General features: G+C 55.4%; 1 protein-coding gene across 1 annotated transcript; it reads right to left on the bottom strand.

Moving 5' to 3' along the window:
• Positions 1 to 7323: 7323 nt before the first annotated feature.
• LOC111144704 (potassium two pore domain channel subfamily K member 18) lies at positions 7324 to 18804 on the bottom strand. Its single transcript, XM_022499139.1, has 3 exons — positions 18585 to 18804; positions 15970 to 16098; positions 7324 to 8120 (listed from the first exon to the last, which is right to left on the bottom strand). The coding sequence occupies exons 1-3, from the start codon at positions 18802 to 18804 to the stop codon at positions 7324 to 7326; spliced, it is 1146 nt and encodes a 381-aa protein (XP_022354847.1).
• Between the last annotated feature and the right edge of the window lie 346 nt (positions 18805 to 19150).

The raw sequence follows: 19150 nt of genomic DNA, 5'->3' as shown, positions 1-19150 counted from the left end.
GGTTCTCTGTCAGGAGGAGGGGAATGGCCTGGGCCCATCAGACTATCTTCACCCACTGTGCACCTGTCGGTCGGAGAGTCTACGCCTCTAGCACCCGGCAGAGCACTAGCACAGTCCCGGGCAGGTGAATGAACAGACACCCAGAGTCACAAATTCGTGAAGGGCCTTGCCTGCGACCAGCTGCATCGGGGAGGTGCGCGCAAAATGGGGGCTGCACACATGCCTCTCGAGTCACCGTGGAAGAGAGGAAGACCAAGTCAAGACAGCCTTCCCGGCTTCCGTCTTGAGCACCCGGAAGGCCGGGGCTGCCCATCCCTGGATGGGGAAGAGTGGGGCCCGAGGGCAGGCTTGGGCTCCATCCCTGACACGTCAAGTGAAGCTGCAGGGGAAGCAGATGTGAACCCAGAGCTCCAGGGTGAAGGACCGGAGATGGTTATTTACAGCCGCTAGAGACCACAAGGGAGGCAGTGGAGCCCAGAAGAAATGAAAGGTCTCAGGTGTGAGCTCTGGAGCCAAGGCCATGAGAGAGTGTCAGAGGGCGGTGTGCAATGGAAGCTCAGAGAAAGTGACAAGTACTGGCTGGGGAAGAAGGACACAGCTGAGCACGGGGACCACAGCGTGTGAAGAGGGGAGCTGGGAAAGGATGTCTCCCACCCCTTGCATGCTGGGGTGTTAGCTACGAAATGCACCCCGCCTGGATGGGGGTGCACAACCTGCCTGAGCCTCCAAGGTCATCCATACTTCCCATGGATGACCTTGTTTAGCCTCACAACCCTTTGATGTAGGTACTATTTCTAGGTCAATTCGATGGGTAAAGAAACCTAGATTCAAGGCTGGCCAAGTAGCCTGTCACCGCAGGCAAAGGTCTAACCACTGAGCACACTGTTCCTTCCTGGTCAATGTGATACCGAGGGGTGCTCTGGAGGAAGATTCTGGACTGGCTATCTGATTGCCTTCCTCTTCACCCTTTCCATTAGTCACCTTCTTTCTGGGCGTCTCTGGATAGCAAGCAGTCCTACCACCTGGCAGAAACCAGAGCACGGATCTTGGTAGGTTATTTTAAGGTCAATTTACTGTGTGCCCAGGCTGAGGCAGCAGGAAGAGATGTGATGTCCCTCAGAAATGTGGCTGGACCTCTGTCTGGAGAGGACATTGGAAAAGCCAGCGGGAGCCTGGCTTAAGAGACTGTTCCTTTAGACATCGTTTCCTTCTCGGCTGGGGTGAGAGGGAATCAGGTGTTATGGATGTTTATTCAACTTAAGGGTCCTCCTGGAAAGAACCCAAAATCAGGGGCGCCTGGGTGGCTCAAATCATCTGCCTTTGGCTCAGGTCAATGATCCCAGGGTCCTGGGATCGAGCCCCACATCGGGCTCTCTGCTCAGCAGAGAGCCTCCTTCCCCCCCACCCCTGCCTGCCTCTCTGCCTACTTGTGATCTGTCTGTCAAATAAATAAATCTTAAAAGAAAAAAAAGAATCCAAAATCACCCAACCCAAACCAGGTGAGAACGTGGATATTTGCTTAGAACGAGAACAAATAACAAATTACAATGCTGACAAATACAAGAACAAGCCCCTGTGCGACACATTGTCAGAGCAGCTCCGGGCCATGGAAGGTCCGTGAGCTCCTGTTTCCTAGCTTCTAGGCAGGTCACCTCTGTCCTTCACACACTGACCTTGATCGGAGTCAGTGGAAGTCTCTGACCTTAGTTTCAAGCACTGCCTTCTGGGGCTTGGGGCTGCCCGCCCTAACTGGGGAGGGGGCAGTAGCAGAAAAGTTTCCAGTAGTTCTGAACTGGGACCACCCCAGTGGTTCGGCACAAGCATTCAGGGGCAAAGAGCTGTGATCCAAACTCCAACTTATATCTTCTCTGTAGACGACCCACAGGGATTTATTCACACAACATATGATTGCCACAAACCTACTCCGAGCCAGCCTCGCACTACGGCCTGGGTCATACCACCATGATGAACCACACAGAGCTGAAAAGGTTTAGCTTTGTAACATGGTTGGAGAGCCTGGCACATAGTAGCTGCTCATTAAATGTTGGGTTCCTTCCTTCCCATCAGGCAGCACCCTCAGAAGCTGAGGCCCAGGCCAGAGCAATGCACCCAGCAGCCCCCAGCCAGGGCCCTAGGACACCGGGTCCCTCCTGCTTCCACCCATCAAAGCGGGGGACACCTGCTTTTTTGGTCACCTGGCCCAACACACACCCTGGAAGCAGGACCACAGGGACCCTCCTGCCCAATCGCCCCCGCCAAGTGGCCCAGAAGCAGGTGTCCAGTTGTTGGGGTCACTCAGCAGAGCAGAGTGGCAGCAGAACGAGCACTCGGTCAGGTCTCCTGACTCCCAGACCCTCTGTCCCCAGTGGCCCATCCAGAGGCCCTCCCAAGCCTCTTGCTGTTAGGCAGGCTTGGCCCTGGCCCCCTTCCCTTAGGGCAGTACTTCCCAACCCCACACTGGGGAGAATAACCTCAGTGTGGTTAGAAACAGAAAACACACCCAAATCAACAGCACAGCTATCCCTGGGCACCACTCACAGAGCTCCAACCCAGTGGACTTCGGGTGGGACAGGGCGGCTGGACATTGCAGAAGCTTCCAAGCGTCTTTCCGGCAGGCTTCCGCTGTCTGCTGGGAGACCCCGCTCTCAGGAGAGGGTCTGGTGGATCCGGGAAGAAGGATGCAGGGTGAAGGGGGTATTATTGACAGGACTATGGCTAGGACTCCAGGGCTAACATTTCCGGCCCTGACATGAGTTTGGCAGGACATGTGGTTTGAGGAGCAGGGTACAGGGACCGTGGTACTTGGCACCCCCTCTCTGGGGGTCATGCCAGGACAGGAGTCCGAAGCGCCCCGTCTAGACCGCTGCTCCGAGGACAAGAGCTCACAAACGTGCTGCTTCCCCCATGTCCGCGGCGGGGAAAGGCGAGGAGCCTCCTCTTTGGGAACCGCTGCGAGGACAGAAATCTGAAGCGGCCACTTGCAGGGAGGCCATGGCGGACGCGCCACCTGCTGGCCTCGGAGCGCGGGACCCGAGCGGTCTGGTGGCGCCACCTGCTGGCCGCTCTGGGAAGCGCGGTCCAGCCGCCCGACACGTCCTAGTGCGCTGGCGGGAGCTGTTCCTCCGGTTTCCCCACCCTATGAAGCTCGGAGTCCTCATCTCACCTGGCAGCACCGGCCAGGACCTGTGACCCTTCCCTGGGCAGCGCTCGCTTTCGCAGTCCCCAGGCTCTGCGGGGACTGGGTCTCCCAGGGCTGCTCCTTCGTCCTTCATCCCATGTCTTAAATGTCATCTTGAGAGAACTGCTTAACATCCTAGAGCAGAACTTCAGTTTCTTGGGGCGCCTGGGTGGCCCAGTGGGTTAAAAGCCTCTGCCTTCCGCTCAGGTCATGATCCCAGGGTCCTGGGATGGAGCCCCACATCAGGAGTCTCTGCTCAGCAGGGAACCAGCTTCCCCCTCTCTCTCTGCCTGCTGCTCTGCCTGCTTGTGATCTCTGTCAAATAGATAAATAAAATCTTTTTTTTTTTTTAAAGAAGAAGTTGTTTCTTCTTCTGTTAAAAAAAAAAAAAAGGAGGGGGGAGTAGAATCTAACAATACCATGTGCTGGTATATGGGCTTCTGCACAGCTGGACAGGCCAACCTCCACAGCCGTAGGGCTGCGCCTCCCAAAGGCTTTGGTCCAGGTGCTGGGAGGTCAGAGACAAGCTGTGCGTGGGCACCTGGAGTTTCTGCCCCAAGTGAGAGATGCAGTAGGTGATCACCGAAATGCTCCCTTCTGTCCCGGTCCAGGAGCCTCTGGGCCACTTCCCAGTCCCCTAAGTCCCCAGGCTGACTCTAGCTGAGCTGAGACGCTACAGCCCTTCCTAGAGAGCCCAGTGCTGCTGGGGATTTGATCACGGGCTCCCCTGATCACCAAGAGTTTGGAGAGGACAGAGTGTTAGCTCTTCTGGGGACAGGGTCCATTCCAGTCTGCAGGAGGCCCTCCCCGCCGGAGGGTCTACCTCTGCAGGGTCCTTTCCCCATCCAGGAGACCTCATGCCTTCTCCCAGGTGACCGTTCCACCCCACCCCACCCGCCACCACCCCGACCGCCAACTGGTGAGTCTCAGGGAGGCTATGAATACAGCAGTTAGAGCAGTGGTTTTCAAGCTTGAGAATCCAACATTCTAAATCAAATATCAGAATCCTCTGGAGGGCTTCTTAAAACAACACTGAGCTCACTGTCCAGCATTTTGATCTAGTAGGTCTTGGATGGAGCCTGAGAATCTGCATTTCCAACAAGTTCCCCGGGGATGCAGCTATCTGATGCACTTAGAGTCAGCTTTGCTACGTCCCTGAGCTAGCTACTTGGCCTCGACTTCCTCCCCTGTAAAATGGGCACCATTCTCTCAGCGCTACAGGGACTGTTAGATAAGATATAAGATAAGGCATGAGGACTCAGCTCAAAGACCCGGATATGGCAAGTGTGCAGTAAGTGGTGGCTGACTCCATGGCGTTTGTGTACCTGGTCCTGCCCTCCGTTCCCCTCTGTGTATGCGGCAGACACTGCTGACCAGGGGGAAGAGGATTACAGGGGAGCGAGGACGGTGATGATAGGGGCATGTGGAGGGCTCAGTCAGTTAAGTGTCTGACTCGATCTCAGCTCAAGTCTTGATCTCAGAGTCAGGAGATGGAGCCCCTCATAGAGCTCCAGGCTAGGTGTAGAGCCGAGTAAAGAGATAAGATAAAATAAGATAAATAAAATAAAATAAAATAAAATAAAACCTAAAGAACAATGATGATGGAAAAAGACACAATCGTTAAGCGGGGCCGACCCGAGTTTGGAGAAGGCCCAGCTACAGTACTGGAACTAAGGAGTGAGTGCAGTGGGGGACACGGGGGAGGCCACAATGACCACTCCCAGAAGTCAGGGGTCACTACCCTGACGAGCTGCTACCTGCGCGAAACCTAGAAGATGAGTCTTCATCTATCCTGGATGAGATAAAAGCATTCAGGCCAAGAGAGCAGCTAGTGCCATGGTTCTCAACTCCGACCACACACTCGGATCACCCCCATACCCCAATGCCCAGCGGGCGCCCCAGACCAATGACAGACTCTCTTGGAGAGGGGAAGGAGACCTGTGAGTTCTTTGAAGCCCCTTGGGTGTCAGTGTCCAGGCAAGGTTGAGAAGCACCCAGCAAACCCTCAGAGGAATGAATTCACAGTCCCGCACAGGGATGCAGAAACAACCAGTCCAGGGTGGCTGGAATATGGGGTACGTGTGGGCAAGAAATGAGGAGCAGGAAGGCACGCGGGGCCTTCCCAGAACCGCCGAAGACCACCCACTAGCAAGTCCACTAAGCAAACGATCGCGATGCTTAATCTACGTAAAAATGTGTCCCTGACAGACCGCACATTCGCATTGGAACAGGATGTGCCTTTGCCTCCAGAAGGGAGGAGCCGAGATTCGAAACCACCTGTAATTACCCCCATGCTGCTGAGGGTGTACCCGCGTCATCTTTGGAATCCTCCTTGCGAGTGGAAAGCAGCAATCACTCCATAAATGTTTATAGAACTCAGTGAACCTTGAAGAGCCCTCCGGTCCCATCGTGTGCTCCCATCTGAGAGGCCCATCCAGATTGACTCTTGAGTTCAAGGGGGCTTTGCTGCCCCCGGGCCTCTGTGGTTTCAGGGAGGTTAAGAAACCCCATAAAAATCCTAATCCTGGTGAGCTGCTGCCTGAAATCCCATTTTCGGGGCTTTCTGTCTCTCAGTGGTTCTTGTTTACCCCTTGTCAATTCCCTTTCCTGGGGCAGGTCTTAAAGAGTTGAAGGGGCAGGAACCTCGTAGTTGTGGGGAGGAGGAGGAAAGATCCAGAAAGGAAGACCCGAGGATGGTCTGAGAGCTGGCCCTTGGCAGTGAACTGAAGGCACACCAGAAAAGGTTCAAAAGGTAGGTGCTTCCTTTCCTTTCTAATTGGAACCTCCCAGCACTTCTTATTGGTTTTTGTGATTTTCGTGCTATACCTCGGAGCAAGGTTCACCACTTACCTACGGACTCATTTTGCCAATCACCGGATTTCCAAGACTCTCTCAAAGAAGTTTTCCAGAAACACTGATTCTCCCAAATAAGACATTTCTCGTAACCAGTCAAGGAACTAGGAAGACTTGTCCTGCCCCAAGCCTGTCTGCCCCCTGACTTGTTACAGCCTTCCCCCCGCTGGGCTTCCCAGGAGTGACTCTGGGTCAAGGATGCATGTGCAGGTGGGTCATTGGCAGTGACCTCAAGAGGAATGGAAAAATGAAATCAAGATGAAGGAGGCCAAGGCAGGGGGTACAGATGAGCAACGGAGGCTCCATTCCACTGGGGAACTTGGGGAGACGGTGTTGGGTCCGACCCAGAGTCAGCCCATGGGAGGGGCAGGCTGTCGGGCACCATCCATCCACCTGCTCCTGTCAGCTATTGGCGGCGGCGTGCACCCAGGAGGGCTCACCCCTGACACTTCTAGCCTGCCCCGCATATGCCCATGCTTTAGGGACTAGGAACACTCCTCGGGCAAAGGAAGCTGGAGTCCCAGGGCATAAGAGTGGGGCACCCACAGCATCTGCTAAACAGCCCAGCTCATTCACGTGCCAACTCAATCAGGAACAGCTCAGGCGCGTATCCCCCCGCTGAGAGCCGGCCCCTCCTGTACCAATCATCCCCCCAAGGCATCAACATTTGCACGTGCCTCCTCACTCAGGAAGCACCAGCTTTCCACCTGAGTGAGAACACTGGTCTATACAGAATCTGGCAGTCGGAGTATCCCAGGCCCATGGGGACACAGGTGACAATCCCACCCTGGCCTCAGTGTATCTTGCGTGGGCTGGGATTGGGCTGACCTTGCACACATCCAGGAAGCCGTTCAAGAGAAGAGGACAGTCAGACCCGCTGTTTCATCGAGGGTGAACAGGGAGGAGCTCGGGCAGATTTTAACTGAGCTGAAAGTACAAATTGTAAGAGCAAAGGTAGTTTTTTTTCTGGTGACTCAAGAGAAGCTATGACATTCATAAGGTATTTTCATCTACATCAGGTGGGACATTTGAAAAATGAAGACGGGGCTCCCATTAACTGGGCTTTGGAGGATGGTGATAGTTTTTGTCTAACGTTTTGATATGAAGGGCATTGGCCAAGCTTCCGCTGGGCGTCAGGACCAAAATCAGCCCTCATGCAGGATTTGTCTTTAAGCCCCAAGGTCTCGGGGGACAGGCTGCAGGGACACCAGTTCTAACTACCCTGGACCCCAAAAGACAACATGAAGAGACCAGCGCTGCTGGCGTCTGTCACACAAGAGATGGCAGAGATCTCACTTTTTAACAGGCTGGTAAAATACCCCTTTTGCAAAGAACATCATGAAATTTTTGTAGATGTGAACCAGCCTGTTTTGCACCAACTTGAAAGCAATGCACACGATCTCCATCCCAATGATGATATAAATGGAGAAGAACAAGAAGAAATGGGGGTGTTCTAAAACGGTGTCCCCGAACCCAATGGTGGTCAATGTGATGAAGCAGAAATAGAAGGCGTTCTCGAAGTCCAGCTGCTTCTCCCAGATGGGGAGGATGGCGGCTGCACAGGAAATGTAGGCGAACACAAGGAGGGCAATGACCGGGAGGGGCACGTCCAGCTTCTCCACCTGCCGTCCCACCTGATCCAGGTTGCTGATGACCGAGTAGGAGAGTCGTCCTGACACCAGCTCGGGACATGAGTTACTCCTCTCCACGGCCCGCGGGGGCGGGGGCAGCGTGTTCTGTGTCTCTCGTGCAAGAAGTCTCTCGAACAGATCCGTGTTGCTGCTTGGGGCGGAGGGACACGGGCCGGGTTTGGGACCCGGAAGCTCTTGGGCGTCTATGATGATCCTGGGGACAGCTTCAGCCGCGGGCTTGGTGGCCAGCCTTCTGCAGAGGAGGCGGGAGCACCACTGGCGAAGGGGAGGCGGGAAGAATGGGAGTTTTTGGAACCGATTGTAAGATGTAGACAGGAGGGTGGCCAAGATGTCACCTATGTCCGTGAGGACTAGGAACATCAGGGGGATGCCAAAGAGTGCGTAGAGCATGCACAGATATTTACCGATCCTGGTGACGGGGTAGATGTGGCCGTAACCTGAAAGAGAGCACAGAGCCCAGGAATGGTTGTCTGCTCTTCCCCCTCCCCCGAAAAAGCTTTCAAGAGACCTTCTGCCATTTCTCTTCCTTGGTACGATGGTTTACACAATGTATTTGAAAATACTCATCTTAATACATTCACCAGCCATCTGGCCTTGGGCTTGCTTTGCTGGGGGCAGTGACAGGGGAGACTCAGCTTCTCTTTAGGAGAAGGAGCATGGCATGTCCAGATCTTGGACCCAAGACGTTCTTGGCAGGGAACAAGCGTGTCTGGGAGTGAGCTGATTGCTTTTCACTCTGCCGCGGCCATTTCTGAACATCGGCACGGCGGGACACATGCAGGGGGGAGGCGGGGGTCGGCTCTGCCCTCAGACCCACCTCCTCCTTCATCCTCCACAAAAGCACCTGTTTTTAAGAAGCCACCCTTGTCCTCCCCGGGATGTCTGGACCCCTCCTTTATTTGTTCCTCCATAATGGGCCTTTAGTATATGCCAACAGTGTACAGCAGTGTACATAGCATGAGGGACAGTGGAAGGATGGAAGGTATGAGATACAAGTTGCTGCCCTCGGAGCCACTGAGGTTTAGTAGATTAGACCAACACGTTCACAAACGCTAGTGAAGTGGTAAGGATCCCAGCATCGAGACTCTTACCAACCTGAGCTCGAATCCCAGCTCTGCCATTTCCTAGAACCTTACTTGACTTGTGCTCACGTGGTCAAGTTTCTTGCCCATAATACAGGGAGGCAATCCCCGCTTTGTATATTGACCCCCTGGAAGGATGACGTGAGACCAGGGCCTGACCCATCGGGCAAAGCTGAGAAATGCTGGTGTCCCCACGCTCAGGCTGATCATTACTGCCGGTCGCGCTTACTGGGGGCTGGCAGTGCCCCACCTGCAGAGGCGGATGTTATCACCATTCACAGGTGGGGAAACTGAGGCTTGGAGAAATGGAGCAACCCAGCCAAGAGCGTTCAGGGACGAAGAGTGGAGTTGGCAGTCAAGCTTTAGACTTGTCACACTGGCATTGGAGCACCCAAGGTGGTGGAACATTGCCATTCTCACAAACCAGTCAGCCAAGCAAAGGGAGGGGTGGGCTGAGGCTTCCGTGCTCTTCAGGCGCCGCCCCCCTCCCATCACCCCAGCCCCGACCCTCCCATCTACAGCGGGGCCAGAACAGAGAGGCCTTAAACCCCACAGCCCAGGCATCCGGAGCTTCTGGAGGGAGCGAGCTCAGTGACTTCAACAGAGTGAGGGAAATGCTTTTGTATTAAATGCCTGTGTTTAATTTTTGATGTCATAAAGGATGATTAATACAGAAAAACCTAGGCCAATTATGCAAATTGACTCAACAGCACTTGCTCCGCTGGCTGGCTAAACCCCAGCCCCAGCTCCCGGCTCCCGGTGGCCAGCTCTGGCCTCAGGCTCTGCCTTCCAGCGTCAGGCACGCATCCGGGTTCCCCCAAACACCAGGGTCCCGGGAGAGTGCTGCGGACCTCAAACGGTCTCATCGGTTGGCATCCATCCCAGAGCACTCCACACCTCCCTTGGCTGATTCCACGAGGCAAATTGGTGGCATTTGGTGGCAGGGGCAGTTCAATCTGAATGTGCCTTCATAACGTATGTGCACATTGAGCGCTTACTGCATGCGCTGGGGACACCGTGGTGAGCAGAACAGATACAGAATCCCACCTTGCTGAGTTTCTGGTGTAGGGAGAGAGGCAGATGTGAATCATGTAGCCACACTGGTGAGCTTGCTGCGGCAGGTGGAGATCAACCACAGGACATAAAAGAGCGCACTGTCCCATGAGCGATTAGAACAAGGCGCCCCTCCTGGACTCGCCTTTATTGAGCACCTAATTCATGCCTGGCACTTGTGGGTGGGCTTGGGGGTACAGTGGGAAACAGGCAGAGGTCCTGCCCTTTAGAGCTCCTAGCTGAGAAGGAAGCAAGGCCTTGAGCTTAGCTCTCCACCATCTGTAGGATGTGGTGAGGACCCAACAGGTGTATACACCAGGGGACGGGAATGGGGGCCACGTCGGCTAACCCTCCCATCAGAAACCCAGGTTTGTTTCAGGGGGCAGGACTTGCTGAGACAATACCAAGGGTTCCAAATGCCTCTGTTTCCCTTCCCTTTTCCCTGAGGGTCTCCAGCAGCTCCGGCTGTCGCCTCTAGGAGAAGAGGTTGCACAAGAGGCCTCAGAGCCCTGTCCGGGCTTCAGTAAAAGCCAAGAAGCACTGAGGTGATGAAGGTGGGGGTGTGGTCTTAAAGGAGAAGGTGGAGAAGAGGAACAGAGGTGGGCCACCGGTGGGATGACCATCTGCCTAGTTTGCCTAGGACTGAGGGGTTTCTGTGCTAAAACTGTGGCAGTCCCAGGCAAACTGGGCAGTTGGTCACTCCAGCCATGAAGGAAGGCATGGAAAGATTCTCTGGAGCAGGGAAGATGAGGGACGAGGGCACCTGGAGCCTCTTGTGGAGGGGAAGGAGCTCAGACCTGGCCATGGAGCCCCAGGTGTCAACGAAGATTCTTGGGCCAAAGCTTTTCATAAGCCCCATGCAGCCACCAGTGCTTAGCAGGTCCCCAGCAGCCATGAGGGCCCAGAGAGGGGGACCACCCTGTTTTCTAGATGGTGGAAAAGCCCCTTGGGTTCTTGTGCACTCCCAGGCAAGTCAGGAGACACTCCACAGTAGAAACCTCTCGGCTTCTAGGATAGGGTCCCAGCATCAGATCTATTTTAAAGAAAAGAACATCCCATTGCTAGAATAAAGTGCCTTTTAGAGTGAAAATTCCCTGCATTGCAAAATCCCTAATGCCAACAACCATCGTTATTACCATTATTTAGTGGACAAGGAACAGGGAAGTCAGGGGCCCTGTCTGGGGTGGCACAGCTCAAAGCCGACAAGGGCATGCACCCCTCAGCTGAAGGCTTCCCTGTCCACCTGCCCCCCCCCAGTGTTCTCCTTGGCAAGGGCGAATTTAGCGGGTTTAAACTAGAGGTGGCCTCGAGGTAGAACACGTTGAGTCTAGGAGATATGCCATTTTTCAGAAAATGCTTCAAGGAAGCAAACCTGAGAGAGTATGTGGCCCCTGTGAAGGAAATTGTATTAACTGTACCCATTATTGAATGCTGAGATGCATAACGGAAAATCCCATCATTTCTTATAATGTATTCCTATATTCCAGTACGGTCAGCCCACTTCACTTAGGCTGTGAGTATTTAATAACCCATGCACTTTACTTACTTTCTTTCTTTTTAAGTAGGCTCCACGCCCAGCATGGAGTTCAATGTGGGGCTTGAACTCCTGACCCTGAGATCAAGCGTCCGAAGCTTAACGGACTGAGCCCCCGAAGAGCCCCCACACACTTTACTTTCTAATCCAAGGAGACTGACCCAGTCGGAAATGACTGGGGACTGACCAACCTCACACCTGCCAGGTGTCCCTTTTTCCCCATCAAGGCCAGGTGCATTAAGGGTGGCCCAGAGATGGAGGGCAGGAAGCACTTCAAACACTGTTCTTGATCACAGGCAGCGGAGAACCTCCCCGACATCCTCTTCCAGTTGTAATTACCGGACGGCATGATGTCCTAATTGATTTGATGGTAGCCTCGCTTTCTTGGGACTTAAACCAAGATAATGCATTTCCATTAGATCAGTGGTTCACAGCCTGGGCTCCCATTAGAATCACCTGGAGGGCTCTGAAAAATACTGAGGCCTGGGTTTGTCCCTAGAGACTCTGAGTTGATTGCTTAGGGTCCAGGCTTGGGAGCTCATAAAAGATAGCCAGGCAATGTGCAGCCAGGGCCGAGAACCGTCAAATCGCATCAGAGCTTTGCAAGCATTGGCGTGCATCAGCGTTGCCTGGAGAACTTATTAAATACAGATTCCTGGGCCCCACACCTATAGTTTCCAGCTCAGCAGGTCTAGGATGGGGCCTGAGAATTCATTCTCATTTCTAATAGGTTCCCAGGTGATGCTCATGCATGCTAACGGGTCCAGAGACCACCGCATTCGATCAGTTCTCATTGGGGAAAATTTTGCCTCCCAGGGGACATTTGACAATGTGGAGGCAGCAGGAGAAGTAGGGCCCTCAGGTGGGTAGGGACCAGGGATGCGGCTAATCTTCCTACAATGCCCAGGACAGCCCCCACCGTGAAGAATCATCTAGCTCGAGATGTCCATGGTGCCTGCCCAGAAAGCCTGCATTAGGTTAATCCCCTGAAGTTCTCCAGGAAAAGGAAAACGGACTGAACCCCTTTGCTCATCTCCACTACCTTCCTTGAGGCTGCTGCTTCCCTGCCACTGCTGCTCCACTGAGCTGTGGGTCTCTCTGGAAAGGCCAGCTGCTCTCCGACCTTGCCTTGGGGGCTGTGAGCTCCCTCTCCAGAGCCTCAGCTCGCCGCTAAATGGCACAGCCCCTGCCCCATAGGCCGGTCGTGTCATGAGGCTTAGATAAGATCGTGCATATAAAGGCTGGACAGACCATGCTCGGCGCTGGGAATTGCCCAGTAGGGCGGTAGTTAGCGGTGTTCTTTCTGCCGGTCCCTCCCTGCCTGTAGCCGCAAGGAGGGGAAGAGCCCGGCTCTGAAAGGAGCCACCTGGGGGCGCGCTTGAGCGCAAACTCGCGTCCATCCGTGAAGCTGTCGCCGCAAACGCGGGGTGTTCACTCCAGCAACTATTCCTTCATCTTTCTTGGGGTACCGCTGCTCCCCCACCCCCCGATTTAGAGATAGATCCAATTGGTCTAAGTCCTTCTGGTCATCTGCCAGGACTGACTCAGGTGTGGGGGGTTTCTAGGAAGAGTTTCTTTGCTGGTGGTGACGGCCAGCCCCTTCTCAGTCGGACATGCAGTGCCGCGCGACCGGATTGGACCCTGGTGACCTGCTGAGCCGCTAAGCAGGATGGGAGAGGACCTGAGGCTCAAGGCCACGGCCGAGCCGCACGTGAACCGGCCCCGGAGCTGCCTCCACGGACTTCTTACTCCGGAGGGAGCATGTTCTCCTTGCGGTTGAAGCCCGTTGGGTTGGATTTTCCGTGAGCGGCAGCTGAGCGGGTCCTGGTGTCACCTACATTTATCCTCACGGTGACCTGCAAGGCAGGCCTGGGAGGCGTTACCGACGAGGGAGTCAGAAGGGCCACATTGCTCCCTGATGGTCACACCGCCGACCCCAGATGGCCAGTCTCCAGGGTCCACGGCTGTCCAGGGTGCTCCACTCCCCACGTGGGAAGGAGCTGCAGCCCCAGCACGCAGCCACGGCCTGGGCTCTGCAACCCTTGTAGGCCCATCCCTCTCAGGGACTGGTACTCTCTTGAATTGGCCGAGAGCGGCCAGGGTGGAGCCATGGGCCACACTCCCAGTGAGGATGCTGACCCAGGAGCTCCTGAGCCTTGGCTGAGGGCAGCCTCACCACCTGCCCTCCTGTGACCCCATTCCCAGCTGGGGAGACTCCTGCCAGCCCTGGAGCGGCCCCTCCCACCTGTCCCAGCCTGCTGCAGCGCGCGGAGAGAAGCCAGGGGCCCTTAGTCCCTCAAGCATCCTCAGAGGGGGGCCCAGGGACACAGCAGCTAAGTGTAAGAGCAGCCCCAGGTCCCTAGCTCAGGAGGCCACTGCTCCTGCCATGCCCCCCCCACTCCTGTCTGTTCTCTGCTCTGTCCCCCAGGAGACCACACTTTGTGTGGCCCCCGAGAAGAGGATCTGGGCTCCCCCTCTTTTTAAAGATTTTGTTTATTTATTTATTTATTTATTTATTTATTTATTTATTTGACAGAGAGAGAGAGACACAGCAAGAGAGAGACACAAGCAGGGGGAGTGGGAGAGGGAGAAGCAGGTTCCCGCTGAGCAGGGAGCCCAATGCAGGGCTCGATCCCAAGACCCTGGAATCATGACCTGAGCCAAAGGCAGATCCTTAATGACTGAGCCACCCAGGCACCCCTGGGGCCCCCTTTAAATGAGCACGTGGGCACTGTAGGGGTCAGCTCTGCCCCACACCCTCCCCTCTACCCTGGGCTCTGGAACGACTGCCCTGGGTCAATGACTTGCACATAAGGAATCCTTGCTTTGGGGCTGAAGACGCACGTAAAGGAAGTGCAGGGAATGGGGTGAGGCAGGCTCCTTCTCTCCAAGCGCCTTTTCTTCCAGGCCCTGGCATCAACTCCAGCCAGACACAAGGTCTCTCTGGGAATCTGAGCTGCCCCTGTGCCCCAGGCACAGGAAGACTCTCCCTGGGGCTCCCTGGGCAGGACTGGGCAGCATCACTGCAGCACCCCCACGGACCTGCAAGACTGGCAGGCTAGTCTGGGGAAAGAGCACTGGACTTGGAGTCTCGAGGCCTATTCGTGGGCACCAGCTCTACTCACTGTGTGTTCTTGGCCCCTAACAACACCTCTCTGGGCTCAGGCTCCCCCACCTGATTCATAAGACCTCTCTGAGCTTTAAAAGAGGCAGCTTAGTACCCCGAGGGTAACTGTTGGTCCCCATTACTACCGCAGCCCTTCTTCCTCTCTCACCTCACTGTCAGCGCTCCCAGTCCTGCTCTGGGCACCAGCTCCCTTCCCCACACCACGCCTCCCCGCTTCGTTGCTCCCCTCTGTTCCCTGGGAGTCAGTTGTCATCTATATGCTAGTGACTCTGAAACCCAGCTCCCCAACCTTGCCCAGACCCCTGAGCCTCAGACCCACATTTCCAGCAGGGCTGCATGTCTCCCCTTGGAAGCTCCCCTGGAGACTTGACCTTGACTGGCCCCGAATCATTGCCTCCATCCCCGGACCCAGGGTCTTCACCACCCTCCCCGCAGCCTGTCGGTCCCACCCAGCAGAGCTAGAGACTAATGTTTTCCTCATCCCCCAGGTATCCGAACACTGCAGACTTTCCCGCAAAGACTTCCTCTAATCCTCTTCTCTGTCCTCAAGACCACTGTCCTGGATGAGGATGCCATCCTCGCTCTCACAGGCTGCCGCAGAAGCCCCCCTACTGCTCCCCCTGCTGCCAGTCTTACCCTCTCTTGTCCCCCACCCCCACCCCGCGCTACAGCTGGGGTGATCTTTCCGGAACGCTGCGCTACCCTGTTCTTCCCTTGTTTAAAGGACATTCCCCACTGCCCTCAGGATCAACCCAAACTCCTTAGCCCAGCTTGCAGGGCCTTCCTGTGCACTGGGCCCTCCTCTCCCTCCCCCTCTCGTCACCCCTAATTAACCTCCTTACAATGCCCTCGATTCCTTCTGTTACTGGGCCTTTGTCCACACCGGGCCTGGAGTGGCCTCTTCACGCCCACGTTCCCCCACACTGGCGCCTCCTGCTCTCCCTGACTCAGCCTGGCCGTCACCCCCTCCTGGGAGCCTTTAAAATGTTCTTACCATTAAAGTGTCGCCTCTCAGACGGACCACCCCAAGCCTGGGGCAGCTGCCCTTACTCTGCGTCCCCACGATACCCCGAATACATCGCAGGCTGACCCCATCCGGTCACCCGGGAGCCTGGGCCGGCGGGTACCACTGGCAGGAGGTGTTTCATACAAGAATATTCAGCCAAGGGGCAGAAGGGGGCTGAAAGGCAAGCCATACCTTGCTCCCTGGGGCCTCCACCAGGGGCAAGGGGCTGCACCCACCAGAAGGGAGGGTAGTCTTTCCAAATTCCTCCAAGTAGGAGTCCCCACCTTAGGAGGGAGCACAGTCCTGCAGATTTACGTGGCCCCTCGGCCCAGTGGACCCAGCACAGGGCCGGCCCTCCTGCACCATTACTTGACCGAGTGAACTGAATATTCTACCTCCCCACCAAGGCGCCCCAGCCTCCCCCTGCTCCCTCTTGCTCCCCCGACATCTCCCCCCCAAGGCCTGCCCTTGCCCTGGGACTTACCCACGGTGCTGATCACTGTGCAGCAGAAAAAGAGCGAGCTCAGGAAGGACCAGTCTGCAAACCCGTTAAGCCAGTGGGGCTTCACCTTCTGCAGCAGCACCCCGAGGTCCCGTTTCCTGCCTTCCTCCACTGGGGAAAGAGAGGACCAGAGTGAGGGAGGGGGTTTTGCTCAAGAGAGGTCCCACCACATGCAGGGGTCTTCCCCAGGGAACAGGACCCCACTGCCTTGTGGCCCCTTAATGCCAAAACCTGGTTCTGCTTTTGCTGTCTCTGCACTTAGTTCCTGCGGAGATGACAAGGCCTTGTCCCCTGTGAGAAGAGCCCTCAGGGAGAGTCCCCCAGGGGTCTGGCACAACCTCAGCCACAGGATTGCTGTGTGGCCTAAGGGGGCTTCCAGAAATTTCTGAGCCGCCGCGTCTTTCGCTTTGCAAAGGGGCATTCTACTTCTGCTCAGTCTCTTTCACAAGGTTTTGAGAATTGAAAACAAAATGGGTCTTATGAAATGCAAGCTCTTATATGGATACAAACCATCCCTACTCCCGGAGGTCATTAAGACTGATGGCATTTGGTACTCATACTGGGATCTGTGGGCACCAAGGCGCCTGAGGATTTCTGGGAAGCCGTGGCTTTCACATCTGACCCTGGGCCAGCCGAGCTGACTGGGGCCCTGGTTCCTCAGGGAGGTTCCCAAATAGCTCTGTTGGCCTGGGTGGCCAGTGGGCTTTGGGACCTCAGAGCCATCCTGAGACCCTGGCATGTGGCGGGAGCTCACTACTCATGTGAAAGGACGCCGAGCTGGGAGTCTGGACATTCTAGAGCCGGCTCTGACCCTGGGTAGCTCCCACAGCCGTGGACGGGATGCTTCTTTCTGAGGCTGCTTCCCTATCAGGGAGGGAGCATGATGTGGTGACAAGTGGGCTCTGGAGTCCAATGCCCGGGGTGGAATCCTTGGCTCCACTTTGTAGTTTGTGACCTTGGCCAGCTGCTTAACTCCCAGATCCTCCGTTTCCGAATCTGTGAAAGGGGTCAGTTCATACAGGCCCCTGGGGGTGGCATGAGGACTCAGTGCGATAACGCAGGAATGTGTTCCGCACTGGGTCTACACTTACCGGGCATTTAAATCTCCAACAAAAATTAGTAAAAAACGGGGTGGGAGGGGCGTCTGGCTGGCTCAGTCAGAAGAGCACGCAACTCTCTTGATCTCAGGGCCATGAGTTCGAGCCCCACATTGGGCGCAGAGATTACTTAAAAAACAAAAACAAAATGGGTTTGGCCCAGTGCCTGTGTTCCCATTGTATTCTGTCCATCAGAATCACCGGGGAAACTTTGTAAGATTCCCAGCCCAGCTCTGGAAATCCTGATTAAGTGGGTTTGGAGAAGAGCCTGGAAATGTGTATTTCAGACAAGCTCCCTGGATGATTCTGATGCCTGATCAGGTTTGGGAAGCTCTGAACTTGTTGCCCTCAGAGCTGGGGATGGCTCAGTGTCCTGGCGATGGCGGGAGCGGTGGCAGAGGATATGTCCTGGGTCAACTGAGCAGCGTGTGTCTGTCTGGTAGAGATGCAGAGAGAAGGAGCAGGACCCTCCATGGAGGAGAGACTCTGCCTCCTGAAAACCTGCTGGAGAAGCAAGGTCAGGTCCATGGGGGGAGCCATGAGAAGCCCAGCTGATGACTTACCCGTCACACCAGGGACATCCTTCCCCTCACTTGTAGAGGCTGTTTTTCCTTTGTCTTTTACTTGTGGACTCTATATTTTTATTTTGGTCTGTGAAATACATATTTGCAAACTTTGGGGAACAAGGCAGAGCAGGACTAAGTGACTAAAGACAAACGAAATGCAGTAAGGACAGAAAAGTGCCTTGTGCCTTTCAAGAGGCTTCATGTTCTTAATCTGCTTCCCACAGGGTCCCTATGATTTGCAGGCCTGAGACTGTGGGCCCCCACCGTCCAGCATACTGAGACCCAGAGACGGCAACAGCTCTGCTTCAGGTCACACAGCAAGTTGGGGGAGCAACCGGGATTGAAACCGGGCACCCAAGTTACCAGTTCCCTCCCCTGAGTCCAACGGTAGAAAAGGCCACTGGGAACAGAAAGTGGGAGAGAAGAGGGCCAGGCGGCTCCCCCTGGGGGGCCAAGCCCAGTTTGATTGTCCCTTGAATCCTAGTTCCTGTAGACTGAGTCCTGGGGCTGGGCAGGCATAATTCGGAGGAGCAGCCTAGGAACCCCCAGCCCCAAGTCTGGTCACCCATGGCCCCCAACCAACCTCATCAAATCTCCAGCAATCCATCCTCCTCAGAACCTGTCCATCTGGGTGGGGCTTGGAACTGAGGCAAAGGGAACTGAGCAAAGGGAAGTGTCCTTCCCGAGCACGTACTGGGTGCTCAGTGCTTTCCCTACATTCTTCATAGCAACCCTAACAGGCTCTTGTTTTCCCTGTTTTATGGAGGAGAAAACTGAGGCTCAGAGAGGAGTCATTTGCCTAAGGTCCCACACAGAGGTAGAGAGGATACAAGCTGAGGGCTCCTACAGCCTCCCCACCGCCCAGCCCTCTGCTCTCTGGGGGCTGCCTCCCCACATGGAGAAAGGGCCCACCCCACCCAGAGGAGCCACCTACCTGTTCTGTTGCATTTCAGGATGTCACAGAGCTCCACCAAGAACTCCTCAAAGTCTGGGTCATTTGGCCCCAGCTTCTGGCCACCCTCAATGGCCGAGAAGAGGGCAGCACCCAGCAGTGCGTAGGTCACCAGGGAGCAGAGGAAGCAGAATCGAGGGAAAAGCTTCTCCAGGGCCTCCAGCAAACACTTCCTGGCCGGGGGTGGCCCCACAGCCTCCATCCTCCCAGGAGCACTCAGAACAGGAGGAGCTGGTGGGAGAGGCAGGAGCAGCCCCGGCTGGAGGAGGAGAAGGGACAGGAGAGGAATGGGAGTGCCCAGAGAATGGCCAGGCTCCAGCACTAAGTGGATGGTGCGTGTGCTTCCCCAAGGACCGGGAGCAGCCGATTCTCATCACGTTCAGTCACTTAGATGGCGCCCCCAGCACCCCAAATTGCTATTGATCTACTGGCCTGGAGCTGCCCTGCAGGGGCTTTGGGTGACGCTGTGGGAGCGGCTCTGTGCTCTGGCCTTTCCCATCTGGAAGCTGCAATTTTGACTACCAGGTACCAAACCTGACTTTTGGTTT

The sequence above is a fragment of the Enhydra lutris genome, unplaced genomic scaffold, assembly GCF_002288905.1.
Source record: "Enhydra lutris kenyoni isolate GAN:26980312 unplaced genomic scaffold, ASM228890v2 scaffoldscaffold12, whole genome shotgun sequence".
NCBI classification, from domain to species: Eukaryota; Metazoa; Chordata; class Mammalia; order Carnivora; family Mustelidae; genus Enhydra; species Enhydra lutris.
This window is presented reverse-complemented; position numbering and strand designations above follow the sequence as displayed.

Excerpts from the sequence above, each read along its gene's own strand:
- LOC111144704 (XM_022499139.1), bottom strand. The coding sequence starts at position 18,804 with ATGGAGGCTGTGGGGCCACCCCCGGCCAGGAAGTGTTTGCTGGAGGCC. Across the intron at positions 16,099-18,584 it reads CCTGAAATGCAACAGAACAG|TGGAGGAAGGCAGGAAACGG; the intron begins GTAGGTGGCTCC and ends CTCTTTCCCCAG. Across the intron at positions 8,121-15,969 it reads CACAGTGATCAGCACCGTGG|GTTACGGCCACATCTACCCC; the intron begins GTAAGTCCCAGG and ends GCTCTCTTTCAG.